At 39.7% G+C, this 12,189-nt stretch overlaps 1 protein-coding gene across 1 annotated transcript in view; it reads left to right on the top strand.

The window, feature by feature from the left end:
* Positions 1-238: 238 nt before the first annotated feature.
* sik3 (SIK family kinase 3) overlaps positions 239-12,189 on the top strand; it is a gene marked incomplete at its 5' end in the record, with an annotated part of 23,003 nt that continues 11,052 nt past the window's right edge. Inside the window, 6 exon segments of the mRNA XM_014013483.1 lie at positions 239-392; positions 492-641; positions 728-801; positions 1,678-1,812; positions 5,979-6,120; positions 9,604-9,723. Coding sequence (XP_013868937.1) covers positions 239-392; positions 492-641; positions 728-801; positions 1,678-1,812; positions 5,979-6,120; positions 9,604-9,723 — 775 coding nt within the window.

Below are 12,189 nucleotides of genomic sequence, written 5' to 3'. Positions count from 1 at the left end.
CATGTTGTCCAGCCCTTTTTAAAGCTAACGTTAAATTATGTTTTGGTGACTTACTGAATACATTTAAGCACATTTTAAAGTAATTAAAGCCGTGATCTGAGAGATATTTATAGCTTCTCACAGGGGAAACCGGTGCACAGAAAGCAGGGGATTATAGTGTTCGTGGTGACAGATGGCCAAGTTTTGGTTCCAAGACAGAAATGATAAACACCTGACATCGTGTCTCCTTCCACCACAGGACAGAGATACAGGAACTCCAGAATCTTCCACCAGGTTTCCCCCGTGGGGTAATCCCCCAGACCCCCTTCCCTCAGCTTGCCCCCACTATGGGCCAAATGCACACCCTCATGCCCACACAGAGCCTGCAGCCCACACAGCAGCTGGAGTACAAGGTACATCAGTTAGTTCAGACTGAATATTCACCTGCAAATGCCTTTTTGATTCGTTTATTATTCATTTTTATTATAATCTGACTCTTTTTTGTGCTGCAGGAGCAATCGCTGCTGCAGCCGCCAACACTGCAGCTCCTAAATGGCATGGGCCCCTTGGGTCGACGAGCGTCCGACGGCGGAGCCAACATTCAGCTCCACGCTCAGCTCCTGAAGAGGCCTCGAGGGCCCTCGCCGCTCGTCGCCAGCCCGGTGAGGCTCTGGATTTCTCAGCCTTGTGTATTTGCTGCCCGTGTGTTGGACGAAACCATGACGAGTAAACCTCTCGCCTCTTTCAGCATCCGATCCCCGCCGTCGCTCCAGTTGATGAGGAGGGATCAGATGGGGAGCCGGATCAGGAGGCGGTGCAGAGGTAACCGACGGTGGTGGTTTTTGTGGTGGTTGGGTTTCCGTTTTAGAGGTGCTGTCTGAACAGGAAGCGGCCGAAATCCCACAGCCTTTGACAGCTGTAGCAGTTCAGTTAGGGATTTAGGGAACAGATTTTACAGTAGCTGCCTAAGATGTTTATTTATGTACCTCAGCATCTTGTAAGATTTAAACACATGCATATAAAAAATGATTTGTAAAAAGCAAGTCGGTGGACTGAATTGTGGAAAGAGATGTGACAAAGGTCCAGCTTTGGGCTTTTCAGGTGGTCCTCTTCAGACGGCATGTTCTCTAGACTTCGCCGGTGTCCTGGGTTGCTGGGAGTGAGTGCCTCTAGGCTGCTCTGCTTTTTTTTTCCCCCTTGGGAGGTGGCCACTGTGCTGTGGTGCTTATCCCATCTTTTCTCCTTTCTCCATCGCGCAAGTGCCTTCTGCCACCATTCCGAACAGATTCTGCCATCAGTTCTCTCAAACTCTCTGACCCCCGAGCTGCTTTATCTCTCTCATTTCAGCAAGTGCCAAAATACTCTGTGGACTTTTTTTTTCACTCTTTCTCACACAGCTTTGCTAACTCTGAAGCTTGCCAAACCAGTGACTTCAAAAATAGCAACTGACCCAATCCTTAATCTGGAAGCTGGGTGGTTGTTGGAGTTCCATAAGCTGTAACATCCATCTGTGGTGTCACTTTATTTGATGTTTTCTGATTGGCTAAGATGATATGAATGATGGCACCTTATTGGCAGAGGTGGGAAGGGGCGGGCCTTATCCCCCCCAGCTCCATTAGCCAATGAAGACAGAGAGCTGACCAGCGCTGCTTCCTGTCTCCCACCCTCACCCCGTCCTCCCCCCTTCCTGCGGCCCAGGTACCTGGCGAACCGCTCCAAGCGGCACACGACGCACGTGCTCACAAGCACACAGCATGGCGAGCCTTCAGCAGAGTCACAGCGGCCTCAGGGCCCCCGCCAGAGGTGCGGCTGGGCCCCTGACACACACACCCGGTGAGGGGACACTCCCACTCTGAGCTGTTTGCACACACACACACATGCACTTGTTGTATAATGAGACATCAAGTCTGACTCTCACACACACACATTGCTGATGAAATGCCAGGTGAAACTTGCATACCTTCCAAAATGGTGATGTTTTTATTTCTTTTGTAATAATATCATTAGTACAATCTTTAGCACAGAAGAGATCTAAATCATTACCAGTAAACCATAATAACAAACCAGGGTTCATGCAGGGTTTTAAAAAGTCTAAAAAAGTCTCAAATTTAGGCCTAAAAAGGCTAAAAAATGGTCAGATATTCATCCAAGGTTTTAAAATTAAATTTTGTTAGGTCTTAATTTGTTTTTACTTTTGATCATTCCCGAGACGGGTTGGCTGCATAAATAAACAGAAGAAAGAGCCGTACTCAGAGGTTGACGTGGTCTGTGTTCATGAAGGGCTAAGTTTGCTGTCAGTCTTTGTACGCATTAAACTACAAGTCCTGTGATAACTGCAGGCAAAAAACGGCACAGTTTACTTCCATGTTTTCAACCTCTTTGCCGTTAAAACCCCCCCACATACGGCGGCTTGTTCACCTGCCCAAAAAAACAAAGAAGTTCAGTCATGTCCACTGCTTTTGGTTTAAACATAGGAAAGTGGGTTTTCAATGAGACTTGACTTGATATCAGTGATTTTTGCACTCAGTTGGAAACGGTCCACAGCAGTCGATAAGAAGGTCTCATAGATATGACAGTTTCATTAAAATAATATAGCATTCTTGTATTAAAATTAAATATTCTATGTTAAAATTTCTGAGACCATTCGAATGCTTCTGTTAATGCATTGGTTTGGTCTTAAATGGCATTCCTAATGGTCTTAAAAGGTCTTTAAAAGGTCTTAAATTTAACTTACTGAAACCTGCATGAACCCAGACAAACATTTCCTCCTGAGTTTAAGTACGCTGGGTAAAATCTGACTGAATTAATTAACTACGTTTTTGGAACATCTTGTAACAAAATAAAACAAATATTTTATAACCAAACAACGACCACTTTAAACAGGATCAAAATGATAAGTTTAAAAATTACCAAAATTTAGCCTAAACTTCTTGTATGGATTTTCCTTACTAATCACCACTTGTCTTAAATCCTTACATTTTCACTATCCATACATAAAGTTAAAGTGTTATAAACAAGTCACATGTTTTTTAAACATAGTTCTGTGGAGAGGTCATGTCTTACCTGTTGTAGATGGTTCTTTGTTAGAGCAGGTGTGGGAAATCCTGGTCTTCAAGGGCCACTATCCTGCATGTTGTACTTGTTTCTCAGCTCCAACACACCTGATTTGAATGAATGAAAGTGATTAACAGGCTTCTGCAGAACTTGAAGAGGTTATTCACTCACTGAATCAGGTGTGTTGGAGCACAGAAACAGGTGAAAGAAGTGAGATAGCAACCCTAAAAGACCAGGATTGGAAAGAAGAAGAAAAATCTTATATCGGCCCCATTTTCTTAGCTAACACACAGTTGTTGAACTCCGGTCCTTGAGGGCTGCTATCCAACATTTTTGTTTGTTGTTGGTTTTGTTTTTGCTCTGCTCCAGCACATTTGATTTGAGTGTAAGTGTGATCAACCCTGTATGCCACAGACTTCAGTTCTAGCATTTGTATCTATCACTGCATTTATTGGACCCATTGATCACTTCCAATGTGCAGGCAGCAGTGGGTTAGCAATGTTGTTATTTTATTTTGTTTTTGGGGGGCCAAAAAAAAACTAAACTAAAAAGAGACAAGAATTGCATCTGTGTAACACGGGGACAATGGATTATAGGAGCCAACGAGGATTATAACTTTAAAACATCAAAGGTAAGACTTTATTTATGTTTTGAGGTTCGGGAAATTAACCCTTTTTTACACTTCATTGGCTGCTTGTTCTGTTGATTTTTCATATTGAGCGGTGACACTTATACTGTTGTAAACAGAAGAGTTTGGACTTTAATTTGACAGGATGCTTGTGTGGTTTGGATCATATTGCCCCGATGTTGGTGGAATGGAATGATTTTATGGTAGAAGCGTTGCTTTGTCTATTCTATTTAATATAATCTGTAATAAGGAGTTTTTATTTTAGCATAAAACTCATGGAACAGTTCCCTAAAAGAAATTCATACTCTGTATTAACACAACTGCACACGTCAACACACACACACAGACTTACCTTGTGAAGAATCTAATATTCTTGTAGGAAGCAGCAAAATCTTGGAAGTGGAAGGGTGTAATTGTTCCATTTGTTCAAAGCAAGTACAGCTCCCATTTTTAACTGCTGTCTTCCCATTTCTGATGCTGGCTCTTGAGTTTGGTTTGAAAATTCATCTACAAAAGCAAGTGTGAGCTTTCATGGCTAAGTTTTCCCTGGGTATAGCTACAATTAGGGCTGCCACAAACAAATATTTTTAAAGTCGACTAATCACCGATTATTTTTTTCTATTAGTCGACTATTTGGATCATATGTTAATTGAATATAAAACATACAGCTTATCGTGCCAGAATGCAGCTGCTAGTATATAAACATTGTTAGATTTTAGCTATATGCTAACTAAAAATAAGTGCAGTGGAAGGCAAGTTCTGCCATGCAGATATTGCACAGGTTTCTCTGTCATGTTCTTAAAATGAAGGACAGAAAGGCAGATGCGGCAGTGGAAGGTGTCAAAGCAGTTTGGAGAGAAAAACAAAGTAAAAAATAAAACGACTAATCATCTATTAAATTAGTCGTTGACTATTTTAATGGTCGATTAGTCGTCGACTAATCAACTAATCATGGCAGCCCTAGCCACGATCCATAGCCTTAACTCCTCATCAGCAGGAAACTAGAAAAATCTAAGTCCTCTATTGTACTTACTAGTCAATGAACACAACGGGACACCAGTAATTCTAGCTCCAGCAGCTACCGCTAAAAATTATACGGAGTCGGTGACAACTGGAAGAGATAGACGTGGCTTAAATTTTAACAAAAGTAATGCACCACAACTTGTGGCATATACGCAATTGAATCACTGAATCAGGTGTGTTGGAACAGAGAAACAAGCAAAATATGCAGGATGGTGGTCCTCAAGGACCCGAGTTTGGCACCTCTGTGTTAATGGCTCCCCAGAATTTTATAGTATTTGTTTATGAAGCTTTTTTATGAACTTTTACGCTACTGTTAATTCTGCATTAAATGTTTATTCTGGCAGAAATATTCCAACATTTCTGCTGACTGCTCCAGCCTTTATGGAAAGTGCTACAGCTAACTGCTGCAGCAGCTATCGGTACTTGCAAATAACCAAAGGACTCCTTGTAAATATCCTTGTGATTCAAAATTGACAGTAATGTAAAGGTTAAAAAAAAGTGTTGTTGCTATGATTTTTTTATGTGTTTTAAGACTAATTAAACTAACTTGCTCCAAAGTGGAGTCATTGAAAGTCATTTGCAACAGGTAAGGTGATAATTGCTCATAACCTTTTCATACTACCTCACTTCACATCATTCTGAACTATCCCTTTAAATAAGTTTGATTTTATCAAACATTCATTTATTTTTCAGTCAGTAAAAGAGTTGCTGTACTTCAGTTTTGCTCAAGACACGTGCACTTTTATGTTTATCTTTGGGATTGAATGAATCAGGCAGCTGGACCTGAAGTTTAAACAGGTTTATTTTCTGTTTTTCCTGTGTGGATTTGATGCTGTATGTAGGTCAGTCAAATATGGTCTAAAAATTTAAAAGTTCAGCAGACACACAAACATGTAATCGTCGTAGGTTTGCCTTTTATTATTGGGCATTGTTAGTCAATCCAGTGACTTCTCTGTACATGGATTAATATTTTCAAAAACAGAAAACTTTACAGTTTTGTTTACGTCATATGTACCGCAGATGACTCAGGCATTATTTGCATTTGTTTATTTATTTATCTCTTTTATGACTTTACAAGTCATTCCTGATTATTTACTGAATAACTGTCAAACTACACACGGTCTTTGTGAAAGTTCAAAAAGTTCACATATTTGTTTGTCTCTCTCATTCGTTTGTCTGTAACTGACTGTGTTTGTGTGCGTCATTGTGGCTGTGTCTTCTGTCATGCTGTCACCCTGTGTTTGTGTGTGTGGTTGTGTGTGTGTGCACGCTTCCTGTGCCCCCATCCTTTAAGATCCAGCTATAAGGACTGTAACACCCTCCACCTCCCCATGGAGCGCTTCTCTCCGGTCAGACGCTTCTCTGACGGCGCCGCCACCATCCAGGCCTTCAAGGCTCAACTGGAGAACAGCAGCCTCATTAAGCAACTCAAGCAGGTGTGTCACTTCATTTAAACATGATATATAGCAGGAAAAAAACTGAACGTCTCAAGCTAAATTCATCTCACTCATCAACGGAGAAACTGCTTTTTGTAATGGCGTTCATATCAAGTAAATGTTACGTTCATATTTAGATGCTGCAGTTGTCACATTTAGAGTATTTTTATTCATTTTGTAGTCATTTAAAATTACACAATTCGATTACTTGACAGGGATATAATAGGTGCTTTTCTATTGCTAAGTGCGGCTACACAGGGTTCTCGTCTGATCGGTTCTACTCAGGTGTAGGTGATTTGCCGCTGTAACTTCTGTCCCCCCTTTTTGGGTGGTATCAGTGAAAAAAGGTGGTAATGTTTTTTAAAGTGGGTGGTAAGCATCTAAAGCTGTTTATTGTTTCTTATTCAGTGCAACAGCAAACTATTGACATGAAAAAATTCTGCTATTTAGTCTGTAAATAATACTCCTGCTACAGCCTGCTACAGAAAACTGATGCTTATAGATGCAGCAACACACCACCAAAATGATTTTCTAATAAATGAACTTGCAGTTACTGCACACTTTATGCCTAGGAGTGTGAGTGCATTTATGTTGACGATTTAACTCAACAGAAAACAAAAAGCATTGCCAGTGGTATCTTTTATTGCACAAAATAAAAGTCAAACAAGATATAACCACATAAAAAAATACAATCACCTAAAAAAAACTACTTTAAAGTCCAAATGTAACGGGCGAAGCTCTGGCTTCCTCGGCCCGGACGGCAAGGCAGGCGGTACCGGAGAAGGTGGGGAAGCGTCCTGGGAGCTCATCTGGTCACTTGTCGAAGGTGACTCTGAACAAAAAGACAACGATTAGCCTCGAATATGAGAAACAATAATTGCTAAATACAGTAAATGTAGAGCAGAGGGTGTTTGTTTTTAGCCTGGATCGCTAACTAGCCATCTAGCCACGAGCAAGCCAGCTGCTAGCTAGTTAGCAATGGAAACAAACATGCACAAATGGCAGAATAGTACAAACTTTATAAAGGAAAAGCACAATTTATCTAGCGTGATATGTGTCCCACAAATTATGTTCAATACTCCCAAAATGCATGACGCACTCACCATCTTCAGATGTCTCTGAAGTTTGCCACGAGTCCCACTCTACAGTTAGCAGCAGCCAGAACATTCAGTGGCCTTAGATCGCCTCCATTTACCCAAAGCAACTCCAGTCCTACTGGTCAGAGCCGCGCCGGCCGTTGTGGTCTTTCATTGCTCTAAAGATTCGACTAGTTTGTCTCGGTGCTCTGCCATCATTTGGAAAACCTCTGTAAATCCTCTCGTTTTCAGCTCGCTCTGACTGCTCGCGCATCTGTTAATAAATGACGTCATTCAGGGCGGTTCATGTAGGTCCATTGGCCAGTCGGCGACCACTACACACTTCGCCATTTTGCTTTTTTGTTTGCGTCTTCAAACACTTTCAGTACACATTTGTTTTGAAAGTACAGACAAGAGTGTTAGGTCATTTCTGTATAATAGAGAAGAAAGGGCCAGTTCACAATATTGCAGCTGATTACAGAAACTAAACGGTGAAAGATTAGAGATTCTTGTGTCAAATCTGAAAAACCTGAGCCTTTTCATTTGTCTGTTCAGTAACTTTTCCAGACTCGTTAATACAAACAGAGACTCCTCTTACATATTCTGAAAACGCTCCGGCAGACAGCCTTGAACAGAGAGTATGATGTTCTCTCCTCTGTCTCAAACCTATGAACAAACCTTTGAAGGGCTGGTAAATCTGTCCTGCACTTCTCAATGTAGAGTAATTTTTCTTGTCTCTTACTTTATTTTTAAAACAACTACCTTTTTTTCTGAGGAATCAATTCATTTATCCTTACTTGTCAGCCAGCCAGCAGCTTCAGTTGTTGCAGCATCTTTATGTGGTTTTGTAAGCTGGATGATGATAATTGCAGCTTTGAACATTAGCTAAACCTGCAATTCAGTTGTTCGCTTAACAATTCAATGCATCTGAAGATGCATCTCAAAGTGCTGCAGCCTCTAGTTTTTTTTTACCACGGATTGGCAGTTTTTCCAATATTTAGATGAATCTAAATTAAATGTTTTATTTAGTTCTGTGAAAAACTCAAATGTTGGTTCTAATTTGATGTCTTTCAGTCTTTGTGTCTGAGTGAAACATCAAAATCTACTTTCTGAAGCATATCACATTCTGCTGCTTCTCTCTGCAGATCTTTCTTTCAAACAGCAGAATATGATCAAATAAATCCACCAGTGCGCTTTGTTTCAGGAAGATTAACCTACTACTACATAAATATTATGTCTATATTACCAAAATATATATTACCTCTTTTCGAGGCTTTAGTTTTGGTTCAGATTACAGATAAAGTTAAAGTTTCTTATGAGAACTCGTACTTCTGCTATAAGTTCCAGCTGTTTTATAAACATGATTTTTCCTCCATCTTGAACACTCAAATCATCACTGTTTGAATAAGTTGTTAATTCTTACCTTGTTTTTTCTTAAACTAGCAATTGTTAGATCAGGTTGAAAACAACTAATTTGCTCCCTGGTATTCATGATTCCATCAAAGTGTTCTGATTGTTTCAGGTGAATTTTACAAGATGCTTCGTATTTAATGAATGTATGCTTTGGTAACCTTTGGATTGTTTATTTATGAGCAGTCAGATGCACCTTTTTATGTCAAATGGAGAAAAAATAAATCATGATGTGTTACTGTAATTTTTGTGTAGGCTTCGAATTCTGAATTATTCCCCATGTTGGCATCAATTTGCACAAAGAGTCAAGAAATAACACTACCATACACATGTCAGTCATAAGAGTTCCCTGCATATGTTTTTATTCTTCTGTTTGTTTTGTACACAGTTTAAATTTACCATATTGCTGACACTCAGCAGAATGTAGCGTTTGGTTGGATTAGGTCAGACTGAAGCTCCGACATGAGAGAAAAAAAACCTCAGGCTGCTTTTTGAGACATCACATCATCTTCAGTGAACCTGCAGTAAGGATTACCTCCCCGATGCTCCGATAGGGAAAGGTATAATCATCATGTTGGCAGCAGGTGCTGTATCTTCAGCTTGAACTGACATGCTGGGATTATCCTTACTCAAGTGTCACATGGGTTAATAAGGTCACAGGAGAGGCGCGGACTTGTTTCTTCTCTAACCAACCCTGGTCCAGATCTCCTGTACATGAAGATAAACATGTAATGTCAGTCATGGAGGATAAAGAGATACTTTGATTTTACAGTTTAAGCATAGTTAGAATAGTTTTGAACGCCAGAGATCATGAACTGCAGAATAAACCGTTTGCATCGGCTGAAACTATCTGTAAGATGATAATCTCCTACAAATATTACCCGTGATATTCTAAGTGTAAACTTGTTTTCTTTGCGGAACAAGTTTTTAGGTGTAAGTACTTTCTGTGTTTGCCTTTGCACTGACCATGTCGCTCTCGTCTCTGTTTTTGAAACAGGAGTGCGAGCAGCTTCAGAAAAAGTATGCTGCCCAACAGGACGAACGCCTCCTCGAGCACACTCAGCAGCAGCACGTCCTTTACCAGCAAGAGCAACAAATCCTCCACCAGCAAATCCAGGTACCTAAAGCTGACAAAGAGCTTTCAACAGGTTGTCACGTCCCACAATGTCCTCAATGCACACCATAAAAGACGTAAAGGGCTATCTGGAACTATACAGTGAAGTTATTTTCCAGATATTTTGCAAGGCAATTCTGAAATACGGGCATGCACTCATTGTAAGCCCTCAGCTGCACCGAAAATCGTAGATGCTTAAGTCCTGTGCTTGACCTGGGTTGGGCTGGCCATAGTCTGTGTAGGTAAACAAATGTGAGCGTAAAATCTTAGACCAGGCGTTTGGATGAAAGTGAATCGACTGTAAAAAACAAAAGAAAAGAGGAGTAAGACGACAATCAAGAATAAATATCAGGAATCAGACATTAAGGACAGCTTCACATTCAAACATATATATTTCGCAAAAACTTTACTAGACTGTTAAATATAATGCTTCAGTGGTTTATTTTTTCAACTCGAGTTTAGCGCCCGAAATGTTTATAATAGTGGTGTCCCGATAGCATATATTCTCAAACCGAGTACTTAAGTTTGAGTACTCGCCGATACCGAGTACTTACTGAGTTACAACTTAACAGAATGATTACAAAACACATTTCTTTTATTTAGAACCTGGTACTAAATCAGATACATGTCTGATGTTGGTCAAAGCGACTGCAGTCTGAACACTCGTGTCGCATTTCATCTGAATTTTACATCAAGGAGACGGGGGTGTATAGATTGATCTAAATACTGATTGAATCGTGCAGTTTAAATCTTGTAAAAAATAAAACATAAAGCATTCACACTGGAGTTGGATGAAGGTCACATTTAAGTGAGCATCAACGCAAAAACATCTGTGTTAGTTTTGTGTTTTGAGGCATTTTGAATGAGTATGAGAACCTATAAAAATGCTGGTATTGGGACACCACTAGTTTATAATTCAGATCTGTACTTTTTTCTCCTATCTGGGATTTGCTTGTTAAGCTACCTACTAGATTGGATTAGGCCAGAGGAGGATGGTCCAAGGGTTAGTCTTGGTATCACTTCTTTCGTAAACACCATTAATCCTTTCTGCCATTGTAGTGTTTTACACCCAACTTCAGACTTGATGCGACACACCTATCAGCACGCTCTACTTAAACTGAGCACAAATATGTTTCAATAGATGTATAAATATATAGATAGCTTTATTGTCTGTTCCGTAGTTATTGTTTGATCCTAAGCAGCTTGTATTCTGCTGTTTTCAGTCACTTTGGCTGTTCCTATATTTAAAAAAGTGCTTCAAAAAGTTAGATAGATTAATGGTTTAAATGAGAAGGGAAAAAATGTGCAGATATTTTTTTCTTTTTGACTTGTCTTTGGGACATTTTAAGGAGTCCCTTTTAATTTTCTGTTCTGTGACATTTAACAGCAGCTGCATCTCATCCTCACACCTCCTGCTCAAATTATCCACACATTACACTGAGTCACGGCAAATTAAATGCTGGTTTCACGTGTCATCATTTGTTTTTATATGTAAGATTTGACTCTTAATTCCTAAGCATTTTTTCCATTAGAAGAAGGGTGGTTATGTTCTTGTTGTTGCTGCAGGCCATTATGTACCTGACTACTGTTACTATCCTGAGACACAAACATCTTGTCTTGATCTGAGTCACCGTCTGACAGCAAAGCACGGAGTGTGAGAGCACGCATCATTTTAAAGCTGTTTTTTAAACACGCTTTTATAATATTTAAGCACTTATCAGGGTGGCAGCTGACAGCCTTTAAACAGCGTAGAAAGAATGGGAAGTTTATCGCTGCATTTGTTCAGAGTTAAAGGAAGCTGAGTTCGGCAGTAGATGATGAGGAACTGAATTCTCATTAAATCGTGCAGCTTTACCTCAGTAATGTAGTTTATCCAGTCGTTAAATCTAAAATATCTGCACGTTTTCCTGTGCTTTATACAGATTACAAAGGGGTTGATGTGTGTTTTTATGTTGCTGAGTTTGACTGAACTCAACTTTACTTTAAAAATTTGGACGTGAGGCTTAAAACCTAAGCCTGCACAGATTATAAGTGTAAATCTTTACTAATTACACTTGACTCCATCATAATCTGATGCATCCAATACAAGCTGTCAAATCAATTTAAATTCATTTTTATTTTGTTTCTTTGAAACTTTAATGATTTGTTAAAGCCACAGATAGTGTGTTTTTTATCTCGAAACTGGAGGACGGTGTTGACACAGATTTATCCGGTAATTATTGTTGTTGAATATGCAGAAGCTAAGTCAGATTGGGCATGGCTAATGTAGTTCTCATAATAATTAAAAAGTAGCATTTCTAAAAGAAATGTATCGTTCTTAGCTCAGTTTCAGTAAAAAAGGACCAGGTCTTTGCCATTATTGTGTTTTGCTTTTGTTTTTGTCATCTTCAATCAGACTGATTTCCAAAATTAATCAGTTTTTTTATTTTCTTTTGTGAGGCAGAGTTTTCTTACTGCAGTTTAGCCCAA

The sequence above is a fragment of the Austrofundulus limnaeus genome, unplaced genomic scaffold (genome assembly GCF_001266775.1).
Source record: "Austrofundulus limnaeus strain Quisiro unplaced genomic scaffold, Austrofundulus_limnaeus-1.0 Scaffold102, whole genome shotgun sequence".
Taxonomy (NCBI): Eukaryota; Metazoa; Chordata; class Actinopteri; order Cyprinodontiformes; family Rivulidae; genus Austrofundulus; species Austrofundulus limnaeus.
This window is presented reverse-complemented; position numbering and strand designations above follow the sequence as displayed.